The sequence below is a fragment of the Rana temporaria genome, chromosome 11 (assembly GCF_905171775.1).
Source record: "Rana temporaria chromosome 11, aRanTem1.1, whole genome shotgun sequence".
NCBI classification, from domain to species: domain Eukaryota; kingdom Metazoa; phylum Chordata; class Amphibia; order Anura; family Ranidae; genus Rana; species Rana temporaria.
In genome coordinates this window covers 142,467,000-142,487,082 of record NC_053499.1, presented here as the reverse complement: position 1 = coordinate 142,487,082, position 20,083 = coordinate 142,467,000, and the positions used below count along the sequence as shown (strand labels likewise).

The 20,083-nt window shown below is 46.7% G+C and overlaps 2 protein-coding genes across 6 annotated transcripts in view; one reads left to right on the top strand and one right to left on the bottom strand.

Annotated features, from left to right (window-relative positions):
• The window catches only part of USB1 (U6 snRNA biogenesis phosphodiesterase 1), a 92,345-nt gene that overhangs the window by 60,434 nt on the left and 11,828 nt on the right, over positions 1–20,083 (bottom strand). The window lies entirely within an intron of this gene.
• The window catches only part of LOC120917756 (cyclic nucleotide-gated cation channel beta-1-like), a 37,827-nt gene that overhangs the window by 10,862 nt on the left and 6,882 nt on the right, over positions 1–20,083 (top strand). For 3 of the 4 annotated variants that reach the window (XM_040329261.1, XM_040329259.1, XM_040329260.1), the window contains exons 8-18: positions 413–530; positions 2,172–2,208; positions 4,412–4,541; positions 4,624–4,717; positions 5,028–5,070; positions 5,685–5,709; positions 5,800–5,814; positions 7,140–7,200; positions 8,833–8,869; positions 14,192–14,299; positions 16,855–19,017. In XM_040329261.1, coding sequence (XP_040185195.1) covers positions 413–530; positions 2,172–2,208; positions 4,412–4,541; positions 4,624–4,717; positions 5,028–5,070; positions 5,685–5,709; positions 5,800–5,814; positions 7,140–7,200; positions 8,833–8,869; positions 14,192–14,299; positions 16,855–19,017 — 2,831 coding nt within the window. The remainder of the gene's footprint in view (positions 1–412; positions 531–2,171; positions 2,209–4,411; positions 4,542–4,623; positions 4,718–5,027; positions 5,071–5,684; positions 5,710–5,799; positions 5,815–7,139; positions 7,201–8,832; positions 8,870–14,191; positions 14,300–16,854; positions 19,018–20,083) is intronic. The other variant, XM_040329262.1, reaches the window with a different exon arrangement.

Below are 20,083 nucleotides of genomic sequence, written 5' to 3'. Positions count from 1 at the left end.
ACCAGACTGAAGGGGTCCAATGTCCCTGGCATCCCATACCAGACTGAAGGGGTCTAATGTCCCTGGGATCCTATGCCAGGCTGGAGGTGTCCAATGTGCCTGGGATCCCATCCAAGGCTAGAGGGGTCCAATATCCCTGGGATCTCATACCAGACGGAAGGGGTCCAATGTCCTTTGATTCCATACCAGACTGAGGGGGTACAATGTCCCTGGGATCCCATGCCAGGTTGGAAGGGTTCAATGTCCCTGGATCCCATGCCAGGTTGGAAGGGTTCAATGTCCCTGGATCCCATGCCAGTTTGGAAGGGTTCAATGTCCCTAGGATCCCATGCTAGACTGAAAGGGATTTTTGCTTCTGCATGGTGTCTTTTATGAGAGTTGATATTCTCAAACACTGTCTCCTCTTCAACAGCTCCTCTATAGGTGTCCTGTCCTGGCTTTCTCATGGCCTGGAGAAGGTTGTCCCTCAGCCCACCTGGGCACACAGGACCAGCATCAGCAGCTCACAACAAAGTGCTCCAGAGGAGCAGGTAGGTGGCCTTCTCACAACATGTGCTGTATTTTGATAAATTTGATATTTTGATGCCAAAAATGCTTATAATTGAGATTGTTAGATTGGACAAGCACCTTATCCTGGCATTGTGTGCTTTCTGTGTGGTTATTGTTAGAGGTTAGGGCTAGGAAAATATTGGGGTCAATGTTAGTTAGTGGTTAGGGTCATGGTTAGGGAACAGTGAGGTTAGGGTCTTGGTTGGGGGGGATAGAGGTTGGGGTCATTGTTAGGGGATAGGGACATTGCTGGGGATTAGAGGTTAGGGTCATTATTAGGATTAGAGGTTACCATTATCGTTAGATATTTGGGTCAAGCTAGAAGTTAAAGTCATTGTTAGGGTTAGAGTTTAGGGTTAAAGTTAGTGTTATGGTCACTGGTAAGGTTGAAGGTGAAGATAAAACGGTCATAGATGATGCGATTTTCTTTTCTGCAAGCTTGATTAGCAGGAAAGAAAATCGCTTGATTCCCCCATCAACAGAGTCAGTATTGATGGGGGAATCCCTGCCATGGGGCTACTGTGTTCTCCTGGCTGGGGGGGGGGGGGGAGCAGGGGATACCGTTCCTGCCAGGGGAACAGAACACATGGTGATTATTGCTAGTGGCTATAGTTGCTGGCAATAAATCGCATGAAAAAAAAAATCAGACAGGCTGGTCGTTTCCAAGTGGATCGATCAATCAACTTTGGTAAATCAGCCTGCCCATACATAGTTTGACTCTCGGCCAGTCCCTTCTAAACTGGCCTAGATTCTCACTGTCTATGGCTGGCTTTAGGAACAGTTTATTGTGAGTTTAGGGGTTAGGATAGCGTCAATTATAGGATTAGAGGTTGGGGTAATTGTTAGAGATCAGGGTACTTTCTAGGACAGTTTTAGGGGTTAACGATTATTAATGTCAGGGTCATTGCCTGGTGTTAGAAGTTGTTTGGGTTAGAGATTATGTTTAGGGGTTAAAGGTTAGTGTTAATTGTTAAGCATTTGGGTCAATGTTGGGGTCATTGTTAGGCATAGCTCCCAACTGTCCCCGATTTTGAGGGACTGTCCCTGATTTGGAGCAATGTCCCTCTGTCCCTCATTCCTCCTCATTTGTCTCTCATTTTGGTCTGATCTATATAGATGTATATAAAATGCACTTTTTATCTATCAAAAAGTGTTTTCCAGTGATAAACCCTTCATCCACTTTCTAAATTGCTGCATTTGTTAATTCCAAAAGCCAACATAAAAGAAATAGTAGTGGTAAAAAAAGCACTTGTGGGTTTAACCAATCTTGTTTTTTGGTACAATTCTCCTTTAAGGGGGCGTGTCCTATGCCTGCATACTTTTGCTGATAGGTGTCCCTCATTCCCATCTCAGAAAGTTGGGAGGTATATGTTGTTAGGGGTTTGCGTCATGTTAAGAATTAAGGTCATTGTTAGAGGTCAGGGTAATTTTTGGGTTTGGGCCATTGTTAGGGGTCGGGGGTCAATGTTCGGGTCATTGCTAGCTCACTTGGTTTAGAGATCTCCAGGTGTCCCCCTACAAGGTTAGATGGCAGAACATTGATTGTCTGGTCTGGCTTCCTGCAGCTCTGGTATAGGAAATGTGCTTGTCACTGCCACTAACTGTCATCTGCACTTTTCCAGAAACTGCAAGTTGAAGAAAAGGCAGAGAAGTCGGAAGGTAAGTGCTGTGAGGGGTTAGCTCGGTAGCGGGGTGTGTGACCCCTTGGTTGGGTTCACCACACACTGAATTTATACAGACTGGCAGTCAAAGACGGTTGAAAACAAAGTTTCTGGTTTATTTTTCCATCTTGCTGGAAAACAATTGCAAGCATCCAAACAGCATAAACAAAATCAAAACGTAAAATAAACTCTAGCCACTCTGGGCGTCTACCTTCCACACAGGAACCTATCTATGAAGTCTACCACAGCCTACTGCTGGGTAAACAGTGCTGGTCATACAGCACAAAACAATAGTCTTTTCCTTTCTGTAACACAGGAAAAAGTCAATGGTCTCCTCACCTCATCAGGAGAATTTTCTGGCACTGCTCTCCTGTTCACACAGCCTTAGGAGTGACGCAGCCAATTAGTGGTTATCCTCTGGGCTGCTTTATAGAGGCCTTTAATTGCCTCAGTCTGAACAGCTGGAGTCTTCCAACGGCCCTTAGCCTTCCTGGCTATTTCTGGCAGCCGACGCCTAATAATGATTGGTGTATTGCCTAACAAGGCAGAAATCTATGTCCCGACTGTGACAACACCCACAGATTTACCTGACTTCCTGTCACAGTGCCCACTGGGGTTGGTGGGGTGAGACAAGTGAGCAGTAGTAGGTATATCACTATAAATTGTTTGATTTTGTATGTGGGAAGTGTGGAGCACAAGCTGTTATATACAATGGAGTTTTTTTTATTGGTGTCACATGTACCTAGGGCACCTATAACAGCGGAGGCCTGATTTCTTCCCTCCCCTCAGAAAAATATTTATTGTGCCATAAAATCAACAAAAGAAAAAAAACATACAGTACAGATAATATAGAAGATACGGTGCAAGAGACATTGTACAAGTGTCAAAGAAAAAGTCAATACAATATATTCAGACAGATAAACTTGGTTATAGTACCGTGTCTTAAGGCGATTGCCCTGTCTAAGCATACACATGGGCATAATGGCACATCAACACTGTAAAAGGAGGTAAAATTAATTAACTAACCAACATACTAAAAGAAAAAAACAAATCAAGAATATAAACGACAACCAAGACGCCGTAGATAGTATATTGGTTTGCTGGCCCATGAGGGGAAGACAAAAAATAACCTTTTTTTAATTCTATTTAACTTGTTCTACATGGTAGAAGATGATGGTGGGGCAGATTGGAGAGGTAGAAGGTGATGGCTGGACAGATTCAATGGGTAGAAAAAGATGGTAGGGCAGAATAGAGAGGTAGAACATGATGGCCAGACAGATTGGACGGGTAGAACGTGATAGTGGGGCAGGTTGAAGGCGCAGAAAGTGACGATTAGGCAGATTATAAGAAAAAAAAAGGGCTTGGTAGGGTAGAGTGGAATGGTAAAAGATGATGGCCATGCAGCTTGGATGGGTAGACAGTGATGATGCAGCAGATTGGAGAGGTAGAAGGTGACGGTAGGCAGTTTATAGTGGTAGAAGGTGATGGTGGGGCACCTTATAGGAGTTAAGGATGATGGTAGGGCAGTTTATAGGGGTAGGAGGTGATTGAGGGGCAGTTTATAGGGGTCAAAGGTGATGGTAGGGCAGATTGGATGAGTAGAAGGTGATGGTGAGGAGGCTGGAAGGGTAGAAAGTGATGGTGGGGCAGTTTATAACAGTTGAAGGTGATGGTGGGAAAGTTTACTAGGATAAAAGGTGATGGTGGGGCAGTTTATAGGGGTTGAAGGTGATTGTGGGGCAGTTGATAGGGGTCAAATGTGATGGTGGGGAGGTTTGAAGGGTAGAAAGTAATGGTGGGGCAGTTTATTGGGGTAGAAAGTGAGGGTCAGGCAGTTTATAGGGGCTTGAAGGTAATGGTAGGGCAGATTAGATGGGTAGAAAGTGATGGTAAAGCAGTTTATAATGGTAGAAGGTGAGGATGGGGTAGAAGATGATGGTGGGGCAGTTTATAAGGGTTGAAGGGGATGGTGGTGATGGGGCAATTTATAGGGGTAGATGGTTAGAGTGGGGCAGTTTATAGGGGTTGAAGGTGATGGTAGGGCAGATTGAAAAGGTAGGAATTGATGGAGGGGCAGTTTATGAGGGTAGAAGGTGAGGATGGGCAGTTTATAGGGCTAGAATGTAATATTTGATACATGCAGGTATAAAGGAAAGAAAAGGTGATTTGCCCATTGACAAGTCTTTCTTTGGTTTGTGCAGAAATGAACATCCCTCCAGTGTCCCCAGTGCACACTCCTGCACCCCTTCCTGCAGCCGCACCTACACCTGCTCCAGCTGAAGACCCACCAGCTCCCACTTCAGAGGTTGAGGCAGCAGTGCCAGATAAGGGGTACGTATGACACCTTGCAAGATCCCATTAGATAACACCCACCTGGCATGAAGTCCCATGTTCATCTTCTCTCCACCACCAGGTCTGGTAGCGGAGTGCTGACCTGGCTGATGCAGGGCCTGGGAAAGGTGGTGCCACAGCCTGAAACCCCTGTGGTGGTCGCTAAGAAGGTGGAAGTGAGTTTTTGGGTTTCCGGGGGTGACCTATGGTTGGGATGTTTTTTTTTATGGATCTTAAATTTGTGTGGGTGGGAACTTTTTTTGTGAAAAGTCACCTTACCTTCAGCGTAGAAGACGGGTGTCAATTATCGGAGGGGGGGGGGGGGGGGGGGGAGCACAGTCCTGTTCAAGATTTGGTTAGTGCAGCGATTGTCCAGAAAAGGACAATATACAAATCAGCTGGAGACACGTCAGAGAAGATATACACAAAGTTCAGATTGGATTCGCCCACTTTACTCACTTTCTACCTCTTGTGTCTGATTGACAGGAAGAAAAACCAAAGGAGGAGGAACTGTCTGCACAAACCCCAGGTGAGCCCCTCCTTCCATCTGTCAGCTGGCAATGAAGGGGTCAGGGATGGACTGGCCATTGGGACTACAGGGAGTTTCCCGGTGGGCCGATGGCTCTGTGGGCCGGCTTCAGTGACAGCGGACCGCCCCCCCCCCTCCGCTCCTCTGTCTCTCCCTCCCCGCAGCGCTCCCCTGGGGGGAACAAATAAGCAGGAGGAGGGCCAGAGGAGCAGGGGGGGATGAGCATGGGGGGAGGGGACAGACAGCTGACTCAACAGCTATGGCCTGGGAGTTTCTCACTTCTGCCTAATCTTGTCCCATAAGGGGGGGCACCGAACTGATTCTTTGCCCTGGGTGAAATAATGTCTAGCTTCCCCACTGGTACTGCCTAAAAGAGTACCAGTACCAGCCGTTCTACTCTAATAAAGTAGAATGGCTAGTGGCTAGTGAAGGGGGAGAGGGGGTGCGGGTGGCCGGGGGAGGGGGGGTGCGGGAGTTGTCCGGCCGCCATGGGAGAGACCTGTCAAAGTGGGCCAGTCTGGATGAAGTCCAGGGCCAAATTTCTGTCCCAGTCCAGCCCTGGAAGGGGTTAAACATTTTAAGGATTCTAATTTGAAATTTTTTTGTTTTCACAGCAACCAGAAAAGACTCTAAAGCCAGGTGAGTGCAGGAGCCACGATGGAAGTTTCTAGAATAAAATCTGTGCCATCATCACATATATAACTTATATTTATTTGTTCCCACCCCCAGCACGGAGAGTACAGGGTGAGTAATAATGTCTGGATGGCGATCGCCATCTTTTTCTTGCCATGTCTCTTTACTCCTCTTGTTTTGTTTTATGTATTATGCCATTTTATAAATCCGATTCTATGTATTCGATCCTATATATCATATCCTACATATCTAACCCTATATTTGCTTTCTTATAAAACCTATCCTCTACATTTGATCCTATACAGTGGAACCTTGGATTACGAGTATAATGCGTTCCAGAATTCTCGTAATCCAAAGCACTTGCATATTAAAGCGAGTTTCCCCATAGAAGTCAATGGAAACGAAAATAATTTGTTCCGCATTGACTTCAATGGCATGCAATACCGCATGTGGCCAGAGGTGGGGCGCCGGAGAGCCTCGGAATGGCCTGAAGACAGCTCGGCTGACTTAGGAAACCCTCGGGAGCTGAGTATTTCCGAGCATTCCCAAACGGCTCCAGCACCCCGCACCTCAGGCCAAATGTGGTACTGCACACCCCAAGTTGCTCGTCTTTCAAAATGCTTGTTAACCTGGTTACTCGCAAACCGAGGTTCCACTGTATATCTATTATAGATCCTATATATTTGATCCTACATATCTGATCCTATATACAGTGCCATGAAAAAGTATTCATACCCCTTGGAATTTTCCACATTTTGTCATGTTACAACCAAAAACGTAAATGCATTTTATTGGGATTTTATGTTATACGTCAACACAAAGTGACACATAATTGTGAAGTGGAAGGAAAATTAGAAATAGGTTTCAATTTTTTTTACAAATAAATATGTGAAAAGTGTGGTGTGTATTTGTATAGCGCCCCCCGGAGTCAATACTTTGTAGAACCTCCTTTCACTGGAATTACAGCTGCAAGTCTTTTTGGGGATGTCTCTACCAGCTTTGCACATTTAGAGAGGGACATTTCTGCCCATTGTTCTTCTTTGCAAAATATCTCAAGCTCTGTCAGATTGGATGGAGAGCGTCTGTGAACAGCAATTTTCAAGTCTTACCACAGAGTCTCAATTTGATTTAGGTCTGGATTTGAAACGCGTTGGAAAAATCATCTTTGCCCTTAGCCTTGTCCTGGGGCATGCGGTGATCTACAGTACTTTTTCTACAAATCATGTTTTTATAATGTATTTTGATACTGTGTTGTTGCGATAATTAGTCTGTTTATCTACTATTTTGTAATAAATTAATATTTTATGACCTAGTTGTCACCCACAATTATTGTTGCCTTGAAAATCCCACCTATTAAGAGGTATTACATTTTTCACTATTCATAAAGAAGCAGTACACTACGCAAGATCAATAATATACAAATGTTTTGTTGGCAGAGTTCTGAGCTGGATCACTCAGGGACTAGAGAAGGTCATCCCACAGCCCGTGACAAAACAGGTACGCTGCTGCTAATGTGAGGAAACACCGCCATTTTGTCTTATGAAGATCTTTATGTACATAGAGAATACCAACATATACAGATTGTAGGGTCAACCGGATGGTGTGTGTGCGCGTTTATGGAAACCCCCTTATAGGCATGTGGGCCTGTAATAATACTCCCTGGATAGGGTATGTGGGGGCCATAGAGTCCCCTTATATGGTGTATGTGTGCCTGTGGCGAACCCCCCGTATGGTGTATGTGTGCCTATAATGAACTCTCTGAATAGTATATGGGTGCCCATGGTGAACAATCTGGATGTTGTATGTGGACCCATAATCATACTCACTAGATAGTGTATGTGGGGCCTATGCTGATCCTCTGGATCAGGGATCTCCAAACTTTCTACGCAAAGGGCAAGTTTACTAAGATTCAGACTTCAGGGGGGGCGGACTATGCCCAGTGGGAGTAAAAAATGCCCCATCTTTGGCATTAGAGGGAGAAAGAGTTGGTGTCAGTGGGAGGAATAGCGCCCCATCTTTAGTGTCAGTGGGAGGAACAGTGTCCCATCATTGGTGTCAATGGGAGGAACAGTGTCCCATCATTGGTGTCAATGGGAGGAATAATGCCTCAAGGGCCGGATAAAAGCAAGCAAAGGGCCACATCCGGCCCGGAGTTTGGAGACCACTGCTCTGGATGGTTATATGTTCACATTGTGACTCCCCTGTATAGATGGTTATATGTTCACATTGTGACTCCCCTGTATAGTACATGTCTGTTTATGTTCACCCCTCAGATGGTGATTTTCGGGACCATGGCGGCTAGACATGTGTACACTGAAATATTTTGTTTCAGAATTTCGTTTTCGTCCGAAAAATAAATAAATTTGTTACTTCCGAAATTCGTTTTTATTTATTTTGTTTCGTTAAAAAAATGCATTCGTCTGAAAATTCGAATTAGGGTCGAATCTGTCATTGAAGGCTTATGGCGTTTGTCGAATGTTCTAAGAAGATTCGACGAAGCTAAGAATTGTTCTATAGCCTATGGGCGGAGCATTTGACCATAAATGTCCGCTGGCAGCGATCGTATGTTTTTAGCTGCTTCGTCTAATCTTCATGTCTCTATAATGTTGAATCTTTTCTCTCTATGTAGAATAATCTTGGACTAATAGAGTTAGGTTTGACACATTCAACTGCAGGTTTGATAGACACCGTCATGCCGAATCTTCTATCTATATCGAACTGTTGTTTCGCGACGAAGCAAAAACGAAAATAAAGCATTTTTTATGTCGGATCGTTCGGATTTCGGATTCTGCGCGTTCATTATCGTTTCTTAAAGCAAACGCGAAATTCCCAGAAATTCAGACGGAAAACGATAAACATGCCCAATGGCGACCCACTTGTATTGCGTTTGTGGGCCCATGGAGACCCCTTGTATGGTGTTCATAAGCCCATGTAGAACCTTCCCGTATTGTGTTTGTGGGCCCACGGAGATCCCCTGTATGGTGTTTGTAGGCCCCACTGTATCATTTTTGTGGGTCCACGAGACCCTCTGTATGGCGTTTATGGGTCCATGGTAATACCGAATGACAGTGTAGGCTTCCTGTTCTGTCTTCATATTGATGGCAACACAAATTTTCTTCTTCCCAACAGGACTCACAGAACGTTATGCTCTGCCAAGTGGAGCAAAGTAAGTGTGTGCTCAATAATCCTCTTTCCTCCCGTTGCATTATGGGTGTTTGTTGTAATTAGATTAGCGAGGCTCAGGTGCTGTGAATGTGGGTCAGACAAGCTTTGTACGGCCTGTCAGCGTCAGGGGTAAATTGAGGTATTCTGACCAAACGTCTCATTATGGGGTCACCACCTGTCATGTGACTTCACCCCATGGTGGAATTTTATTTCTGCACTACACAGATCCTCATAAGACTTTTACTGAACCCACGTGGTGGTGGGAACCTCTCAATGACAAATATAAGAAACCTTTTATGCAAATTGTGAGCTTTGCTCGTGTATAATGCATACCGAGCATCAGACGGGTTCATAGGGCCAGATTCAGGTAGATCGGCACATCTTTGTGCCGGCATAGCGCATCTCATATGCGCTACGCCGACGTATCCCAGAGAGGCAAGCAGAGTATTCACAAAGCACTCGCTCCCTACGTTGCGCCAGCGTAATGTAAATTGGCCGGCGTAAGCCCGCCCAATTCAAAGTAGGAAGGTTGTGGGCGTGATACATTTAAATTAACCGTGACCCCATGAAAATGAAGAGCCAAATGAACTGCGCATGCGCCGTCCCGTGGGCACTTCACAGTGCGCATGCTCAGAATCATGTCGGACCTAACGCCCAAGATACGTCGAATCACTGAACGTAACCTACGCCCAGCCCTATTCACGTAGTCCTACGTAAACAACGTAAAATACGACGGCTGTTCCGTCGTCCATACCTTTGCATGGGATGCGCCTCCTATAGGTGGAATAACTTTACGCCGGACGTACGCCTTACGTAAACGACGTATACTACTGTGACGGGCGCAAGTACGTTCGTGAATCGGCGTAGCTCGGTCATTTGCATATTCAACGCGTAAATACGACGGCGCATCTGTGCACTTATGCGGCGTATATAGAGATACGTCGGCGTAAGTGTTTTTAAGAATCCGGGCCATAGCCTCCACACACCAGAAGTCTGAAGATACGTCGGCGTAAGTGTTTCAAGAATCCGGGCCATAGCCTCCACACACCAGAAGTCTGATATCCCCAGACTTTAGACGTGGCTTATCCTTATTAAACCAAGATGGAGATATACAGGGCTGGACTGAGACAAAAATTTGGCCCTGGACTTCATCCAGATCGGCCCACTTTATTTTTGCAAACACGCACAAAAACAGTATATAAACTATAAGCAATTGCGCAAAAAAATTAACAACATCTAAGCACCGATGTCGGGGATGGGGGGGGCCCCGCCCATCCCCGACATCAGTGCTTCGTTTTGACAGCTCCACTCTGACCGCGGCCACACGCCCCCACTTGCCCACCAATCACTGTTTACACTCGGGGCTAATAATTCTACATGAGAAATACGAGACTCGGGCTCTAGCCACTCCCTCCCAACGCCCCTGAGTGACGACCGGCCCACTGAGCTATCGGCCCACCGGGAAACTCCCGGTAGTCCCGATGGCCAGTCCATCCCTGGAGATATAACACACTCACTTTGGGCAGGCTTACTCCCAAGCGCAGGAGAATTTGTGTCTGTGACTTTTCGGAACTCCACACGCCAGGACTAATGCCTCAACATGGTAGAATCCTTTTCATAGACATTGGATGTTGGTTGGAAGATCTGATCAGTGAAGGATGTCCCCATAGATGGTGCACAGATATGGGAATGTCTATCCCTTAGAACAGACCCCTCTGGTTGCATCATATGATTGTGAACTGGTAGGAACGGAATATGGTGGTCAGATCTTCCACCTATGGCCTTCCTCTGGGGTACGATGATGGATGGCGCTTGGTGTGGGTCAGTCTGGACGATATTAATTGTTTTCTCTTCTCCTTTGTTTCAGAGGGAAGTGGGGTGTAACTGACCCCTGAAACAATGGAAAACAGAAGACCGGCACCCTCTCCATCCGCTTCGTCCACCTCACCATCCAGTCTAATGACCAAGATAGAGAATACGCTTCATTCTCAGACTGATAACGGCCATCCAGTGGATTTCGGAGGCTTGTAGCGCCTAGTTGCGGGTTTAGCTGCTGATATCCCCTGTAACTGAAGTCTTAGCAATCTTAGCTGGACAAATAACAGCAGCAATCTATTAATACGTGTACAGTGACCGACATACCGCCAGAATTTTCCATCTATTACATGACTGGCAGGACCCAGAATGTGATGTGCTCACTGACAGGAATGAGGGGAGAAACTTAAATAAAATGAGATAAAACCAGAACTCGTTGTGATTTCTGTTCTAATTGGTCAATGATGGTCAATGCAGTGAGCAACCAATCAGTGACAGCTGTAAAAGATGAGTTATGATTGGTTCTGGGCTACATCTTGTATGAATAACAGGCTGTGTCTGTAGGGCTGCCCCCAAAGAGCTCAGAATCCCTAGTGGTGTAGTTTCTGTCCTGCGTGTATTGGGTTTGCACCATCTGTGCACCTTGTCACCTTCAGAAAACACCTGATGTAACCAAATTGTACTAATAAGACATGAAATAGCCATGTCTACCTATGAAAGCCCCCCCCTTATTTTATTCTAGAGGCTCTACCCATGTGAAGTAAGCAGTGTATGTGTTCTGTGAATGAAAGTGACACCACCCCCAGGCTTTCCCCTCCCCTGCAGTGTCTCAATTTTCCCACATTCCCTGCAAAATCACAGCAGTCTCCCCTGCACTGCAGTGCCAGCTATGCCCCCACAGCTGCCAATGTCTAAGCGCTCCTCTCTCCCCTGCAGGGCCACAGTTCTCTCCCCTTCCCTGCCACACTGCCCCTTCCCTGCAGTATCACCATTCTCACTCCTCCCCACAGTGCCACTGTTTTTACCCCACCCCTGCATTGTCACAGTTCCCCCCCTCCCATGCATTCTCCTAGTTTCCTTCCCTCCCTGCAGCGTCATGGCTCTCTTCCTTCCCCTGCAGTGTCACAGTTTTCTTCCCTCCCCCACAGTGCCATTCTCTTTACTCCCCTGTAATGTTACAGTTCTCTCCCCTCCCATGCAGTCTAGTAGTTTTATTCCCTCCCCTGCAGTGTCATGGTTCTCTCCCCTCCCCTGCAGTGTCATGGTTCTCTCCCCTCCCCTGCAGTGTCATGGTTCTCTCCCCTCCCCTGCAGTGTCATGGTTCTCTCCCCTCCCCTGCAGTGTCATGGTTCTCTCCCCTCCCCTGCAGTGTCATGGTTCTCTCCCCTCCCCTGCAGTGTCATGGTTCTCACCCCTCCCCTGCAGTGTCATGGTTCTCACCCCTCCCCTGCAGTGTCATAGTTCTCACCCCTCCCCTGCAGTGTCATAGTTCTCACCCCTCCCCTGCAGTGTCATAGTTCTCACCCCTCCCCTGTAGGGTGCCACTGTTATCTCCCCTTCCTTCAAGTGTTACAGTTATCTCACCTCTTCTCCAATGTCTCAGTCCTCCCCTCCAATGTCACAGTTCTCTTCCCTCCCCTCCAATGTCACAGCTCTCTTCCCCTCCTCTGCAGGGTGACAAATCTGTTCCTCCCTCCCCTGCAGGGTCACGGTTCTCTCCCCTCCCCTGAAGGGTCACAGTCCCCCCCCCCTCCCCTGCAGGGTCACAGTCTCCCCCCCTTTCCCCGCAGGGTCACATCTCAAATTTGTGGACGTTTGGCTTTATTTAATCAGATGTGATGATCTTTTTATTAGCATAGATAGCCAGTCTGCACAGAAAATAAAGATCAATATGTCAAACAACATGTGTTTTAACTCGGTGTATTTAGCTTTCTATTGTTTCCAGCAAAACAATGTTGCAACTTGCACCAATACATTGTGTGATATCATGAAGTCCTGATGCTGCGTTTGGTCAGATGACCTAACATTTTAAAATGTGTATCAATGCATGGGCTTTAATCCCCTGGTCTCTGGGCCAGACGCTGCATAAGGCTGACCCCAAATAAAGAATATGTGGCAAGCCATTGCAGCCAATCACATCTCCCAATCCTTTGAAATCTGTTTCTTATATATGATTTGTTCCATTAAAGTGGACCCGTCAATAGTCTCAGATGGCCACATTTTTAAATTCCTGACTTGGCACAATATTAACAGTATAAATTTCTTAGAACAATTCTACCTTTTATTATATATATATATATATATATATATATATATATATATATATATATATATATATATATATATATATATATATATATATATATATATATATATATATATATATATATATATATAAAAAGCTGTCCTTGAGCTCTGACATGATGTCATCAGTCTGCTGCAGGCAGGGATGGACTGGCCATTGGGACTACAGGGAGTTTCCCGGTGGGCCGGTGGCTCAGTGGGCCGGCTTCAGTGACAGCGGACCGCTGCCCCCCTCTGCTCCTCTGTCTCTCCCTTTCCGCAACGCTCACCTCCTCTCCCTCCCCGCAGCACTCACCTGGGGGGAACAAAGAGGCAGGGGGAGGACTAGAGGAGCAGGGGGGACGACAGAGGAGCATGGGGGAGGGGACAGACAGCTAACTCAACAGCTATGGCCTGGGAGTTTCTCACTTCTGCCTAATCTTGTCCTATAAGGGGGGCACCAAACTGATTCTTTGCCCCGGGTGAAATAATGTCTAGCTTCCACACAGGTACTGCCTATAAGAGTACCAGTACCAACCATTCTACTCTAATAAAGTAGAACGGCTAGTGAAGGGGGAGAGGGGGCTTGGGTGGCCGGGGGCGGGGGGTGCGGGAGTTGTCCGGCTGCCATGGGAGAGACCTGTCAAAGTGGGCCAGTCTGGATGAAGTCCAGGGACAAATTTCTGTCCCAGTCCAGCCTTGGCTGCAGGCAAAAGGAAGCATTTCATTAGTCTCCTCTCCCCCCCAGTGATCAGACTGCACATTGCAACTTAGTTGCAAGTCACAAGGTGAAAGGCTGCAACAGGGGTAATCTGTGACATTTGTGAAGACAGCCAAGAACTGCACAGGCACCAGGATTTACATGACTGTTCCATCTCTGTCCAAGAAGTAGGTGGTGACCTTGGCCGATGCCTGAACAAAGATGGTGCTGTCCTTCTGATGAAAGAAAATGCACTATCGGGGGGGGGGGGGAGTAGTGTGATCTCCGTGAGAGGTAATAAAACACACCGGCACGGGTCACACACACACACATTACAAATTAGACTGATTGTATGGATGCATTTTTGTGACGATACGGCCCAAATATTAATCGCCAAATGTAGAAGGGGTGGAGCTTGAAATGGGAATGACCTCTGTAAATATGGTGAAACTAGGAGAGCAGAGTGTCTAGAGGTGTGCGGTTTGTTGTATGCACAATAATGCCAAGATCCTTCTCTCCCTGCAGTCTGCATCTTACCATCAGAAACGGCAGAGGACAATCTGTGTGTGGAGGATTTAGAGACCACCCCAGAGGAGCCAATAACCATTCCATGTGTGGAAGAGGAGACAGCTGGTAGGTACCAGAAAATAATCAACAATTAACTTATAATACTTATCAAATCCAATAAAGAGCTTCCACCTGCAACCAATGAGAATTGGTCCTGTACTGGTCAGACTGAAGCAGAGTGAGTCCCGATTGGCTGCCATCAGTTACTGCACTGATGAATCAGAACTCTTTATTCAACAAGGCTGAAAGTGTCCTTCATAAGGACGGCATTTGGGAAATGCACACTAATCCTCTGCACCTTATTAATGAGCAGAAACAACTAGCATTGCCGCTACCTCAGAGGATGGGCCAACCCAGTAAATCAACATCCTCCCTTAGGACTATCAGAAAAACATGGAGGACACTTTGTTGTGAAAGGAAGAAATAGTGGTATTCTGTGTACTGGTGTACTGTGCGCAACTAGTGAAACATTAAATAAGGTGCAGGACGATTTCCAGAATGGTTCCCCACAGTAGTTTGTGTCTCTGCCCCTCCCACGAGGACATTCTTTAGCAGTAGTTTGTGTCTCTGCCCCTCCCACGAGGACATTCTTTAGCAGTAGTTTGTGTCTCTGCCCATCCCACGAGGACATTCTTTAGCAGTAGTTTGTGTCTCTGCCCCTCCCACAATGGTGAGATTTCCCCCCCGGTAATTTTCGCCTGTGCCTCTCCAACAATGATGAGATTTCCATTGCGTGGTTTGTGCCTCTGTCCCACCCACAGTAGTCGGCTTTCCCTGCCGAAGTTTGTGTCTTTGCCCCTCTCACATTGGTGAGTGTTCTCCGAAATAGTTTGTGCCTCTACCCCTCCCATAAAGGGAGCTGTCCCCACAGTAGTTTGCGCTTATGCTCTTCTCACAATGATGAGGTTTCCCAGCAGGAGCTTTTGTCTCTACCCCTACCACAATGGTGAGATTTAAGATTTCCCTGCTGTAGTTTTTGTATCTGCCTCCTCCATGCAGCTGGGGCCCCTGGGCAGTGCCCAGGTGTGCCCTCTCATTTAGACAGCCCTGGATAAGAGTGGAGTGGGTGGAGCCATACCTGTGTAATAAAAGACACATTTTACTTGTATAGAACAAGCAACACTTACTGCATAGGGCTGTATACATATGTACAATATATACACATCAGGGGTCAAGTCCTAGGGAAAAAAGTGTGGGAACTCCCACCCAAGATCCACTCCCCCACCAAAAAATAAAATAAAAAAAAATGATACCCTTATATGCATAATTACTAAACCGCAATGGTTTTTTTTTTTAATCAAGTTCTTTCTAAATCCTACGATAACTCGCGGCAGACCTCCGCAAAGTCTCCTAGGAACAATGACAAAAGCTCCCAGGAGACATTGCGGCATCGAGGAAGTGACGGAATACCCGCACACTACCCGATGAATCCATATACAGGAAGCGGGCAGTAACATAAAGGATTACTAAGATTCGCCTTCCCCTGACAGGGACTCGAGCTGGGCATCGCGCTTAGTGAAGGATTGGCTCGGCTGCTCTCAGCTGCTCTAGTCCTGCAAAGGGAACTGCGTTCTTGCTGTGAAAAAAGTGCAGGAACTCCGTTCCCACGCGTTGCCGCAGGACTTGAGCCCTGATACACATATATTACTATAAAGAACCAGGAACATTGTCTCTAGTCCAGCAAAATGATCTGCAATTTGCCTTATTGTCACCATAAATTTACGAGATGAAATAACTCTGATTGCACCGCCTGTCCCCTCCACCACAATCCAGTCCTCGGGATCGGAGCCTTCTCATATATGTTATAACTGAAGAAGGAACTACTGAGTAAAGTATGCATGACACTGACATATTTATTAAATGATAGATGAGGGGTCATCAGAGAGACATTTCTCGGGACAGTTGTATTTTGAGATAATTCTTCTCCAATTGTCCCTGGAAATGAGGACTAGATAGCAGGTGTGGTACAAGAGGGTTCTGTTTAGAGCTGTTGGGGATCCCAGTGTATGTGCACTGCCAGGAGCTCTGCCCTCATCTGGAGCAGGGCCGTTTTAAGGAATTTGGGGGCCCCAAGCAAAATGGGGGCCCCCAAGCCCCCCCCCCCCCGCGGGCAAAGCCTACGTTAGTGATACACTAATATTTTACACCCATGTTCTTACTCCCCCCCCCCCCCCCCCCCTCCCTAGTCCCTATGTTTTTCTATTCTCACCTCCCCTTCTTCAATGTAGGCTGCCGCTGTAGCGTGGCCGAGCTCCTCTTCCTCCTGTCAGTCTGGTGTTCTATCATTATGGGTTCCCAGTCCCCCAGTCTCAGGCCAGGCCGGGTACCGCGCGGTACAGGAGATTTCGTTCCCAGCCGGACTGAAAGGAAGTGAGCACTCAGTGTGCACTTCCTGTCAGGACTTACAGGACTCCAGGAGGATGGAAGAGGAGCTTGGCCACGCTACAGCCTGGGAAAGGGAAGTTGGGGGCCCCAGGCCAGCTCGGGGCCCCAAGCAATTGTTTGTTTTGCCTGTCCTGTAATGACGGGCCTGATCTGGAGACAGTGTGGACTGAATATAATGCTGTACTGACAGGATGATGAATATGATGGTAACCCCGTGCCCTGCTCCTCCCTTCCAGGGAGAGGCTCCTTCGAGGTACCTGAAGAGCAGAGCAGAGGCATGACCAAAGCAGAGGGTGCAGAAGAGACAGGATGGAGCCCACACTCAGCAGAAGAGAGACAGGTCCTCCCTGAACCCCACACTGCACAGAGTGCAGAAGAAGATCAGTCACCAGATGATGGACAGATGGACCGGACAGTCGAAGAACCTCCTATCAGCTGTGTGGAAGTTGGGGAATGCCAGCTCAGTCTGTCCAGCAACCAGATAACACAAGATGGACCCAGGAGAGATGGTGAAATACAACCTATAGACACCCCCAAGAGGGAAGAGAGGCCTGAGGCTTGTGAGGAGGAAATGAAGAGAGTGGACACTCAACAATGTGCACAGTATAACGAGAGCAAAATGACACATAACGATCCTGAAGAAGAAATGCAGAACTATAGAAATGCGTCAAATAAATCCAAAACGGAACTGCAACTGAGCAACAGCACAGTGGAGATCACCACTTTCATTCCTGGAACTGATGAAGATACTGAAGGGGTTCAGGGCACACCACCACTGGAATCGAAACCCCAAGATGAAGAACATACTGAGGAGGTTCAGGGCACACCACCACTGGAATCGAAACCCCAAGATGAAGAACATACTGAGGGGGTTCAGGGCACACCACCACTGGAATCTAAACCCCAAGATGAAGAACATACTGAGGGGGTCCAGGGCACACCACTACTAGAATCTAAACCCCAAGGTGAAGAACATACTATGGAGGTCCAGGGCACACCACTACTGGAATCTAAACCCCAAGATGAACATAATAAGGAGGTTCAGGGCACACCACTACTAGAATCTAAACCCCAAGAGGAAGAACATACTGAGGAGGTCCAGGGCACACCACTACTAGAATCTAAACCCCAAGATGAAGAACATACTATGGAGGTCCAGGGCATACCACTACTGGAATCTAAACCCCAAGAGGAAGAACATAATAAGGAGGTCCAGGGCACACCACTACTGGAATCTAAACCCCAAGATGAAGAACATACTATGGAGGTCCAGGGCACACCACTACTGGAATCTAAACCCAAAGATGAAGAACATACTATGGAGGTCCAGGGCACACCACTACTGGAATCTAAACCCCAAGATGAAGAACATACTATGGAGGTCCAGGGCACACCACTACTGGAATCTAAACCCCAAGATGAAGAACATAATGCTGAGGACCTTCTGGAAGATCCACCAAAGGAAGACCAGCAAGTTGTAGATGAGAATATAACAAACGGCTCTGAAGAGGACATTATTAAACACATATACAGGCCACCAGACACCAACAATATTACAGGTCAAGTCCACGAAGGTGATGGGGCACATTTAGGAGACCTAGAAGATGATATTGGACATTCTGTGATGTCCAAGGTCACTACACAGCCCAGAGTCATTGCTATGCACCTTTCTACAGAGGAAGAGCAGGCCTGGGAACGGGATGATGCCTTCCAGGCAATCTCGGATGACACACAAATAGATGCAGCTGAAATATCGCCCACAAATAGCATTGGAAGACCCGGAGATGAGGAAGTCAGTGATGATCTCCAGCAAGATGAACTGTCACATCTAAAAAGTTCACATTTATTTTCGGAAATCCAGAATAATATAGATGAAGATATAGAAAAGAGATGTGCAGACAGCTCAGAAATGGAGCCCCATCATGAGGACAGAATGATCCAGACTGAGGAGCAGCACACTCAAACTGAGGACACCATGTGTCAGACAGATGAAGAAAGAGAGATGTCATATGATGAAGACGTACCAGTGCAGACAGAGGACAGACAAACCCAAACCACACCACCCATGGAGAAAGATGTCCATCCAGAGGAGACAGAAGGGCACGCCGACGGTCTGCAAGAGTCATTCCACATACCCAACGAGGAGCTTGTCCAAGAGGAAAATTATGACCACACCGAGGAGCAAAATTTGGATGTGGGTCAATCAGACAGAGCCTGTGACCAGGACCAGGACCAGGACCTGCCAACTGAAGATGCACCCCAAGCAGAGGAGATCATTGTGTCAGATCTGTGTTATGTAGAAGAAATTGGAGAAGACAGTCCACCATGTAGGGAGCAGCTGGAGATCCTACCGGAGTCTACTCCATGTAACTCTACAGAGGAGATACAACAAACTGAAGGTATACAGAAAACAAGATGAAACCTCCGGTCTCTGTATAGAATATATATGACGGAATTAAAAACTTCTGGGGCAAAAAAAAAAAAAAAACATATGAGCATGGAGGGAATCACTCCTACCCTTATTCCAAAACCAAAACCATTGTCTTTTCTAATCATACATAGGTGGAGGAGGCTTCTATTCTCATACATAGGTGGAGGAGGCTTCTATTCTCATACATAGGTGGAGGAGGCTTCTATTCTCATACATAGGTGGAGGAGGCTTCTATTCTCATACATAGGTGAGGAGGCTTCTATTCTCATACATAGGTGGAGGAGGCTTCTATTCAAATACATAGGTGAGGAGGCTTCTATTCTCATACATAGGTGAGGAGGCTTCTATTCTCATACATAGGTGGAGGAGGCTTCTGTTTCTCATACATAGGTGGAGGAGGCTTCTATTTCTCATACATAGGTGGAGGAGGCTTCTATTCTCATACATAGGTGGAGGAGGCTTCTATTCTCATACATAGGTGGAGGAGGCTTCTATTCTCATACATAGGTGGAGGAGGCTTCTATTTCTCATACATAGGTGGAGGAGGCTTCTATTTCTCATACATAGGTGGAGGAGGCTTCTATTCTCATACATAGGTGGAGGAGGCTTCTATTCTCATACATAGGTGGAGGAGGCTTCTATTCTCATACATAGGTGAGGAGGCCATCATGCTCACAAAGGTTGCAGAGGCATCCAGGGCTTCCATACTCATATAGGGGGGGACAAGGCTTCCATACTCATATTTAGGGGGGCAAGGTTTCACGCTCATATTTAGGGGGGCAAGGTTTCACGCTCATATTTAGGGGGGCAAGGTTTCACGCTCATATTTAGGGGGACAAGGTTTCACGCTCATATTTAGGGGGACAAGGCTTCCATACTCATATTTAGGGGGACAAGGCTTCCATACTCATATTTAGGGGGACAAGGCTTCCATACTCATATTTAGGGGGACAAGGCTTCCATACTCATATTTAGGGGGACAAGGCTTCCATACTCATATTTAGGGGGACAAGGCTTCCATACTCATATTTAGG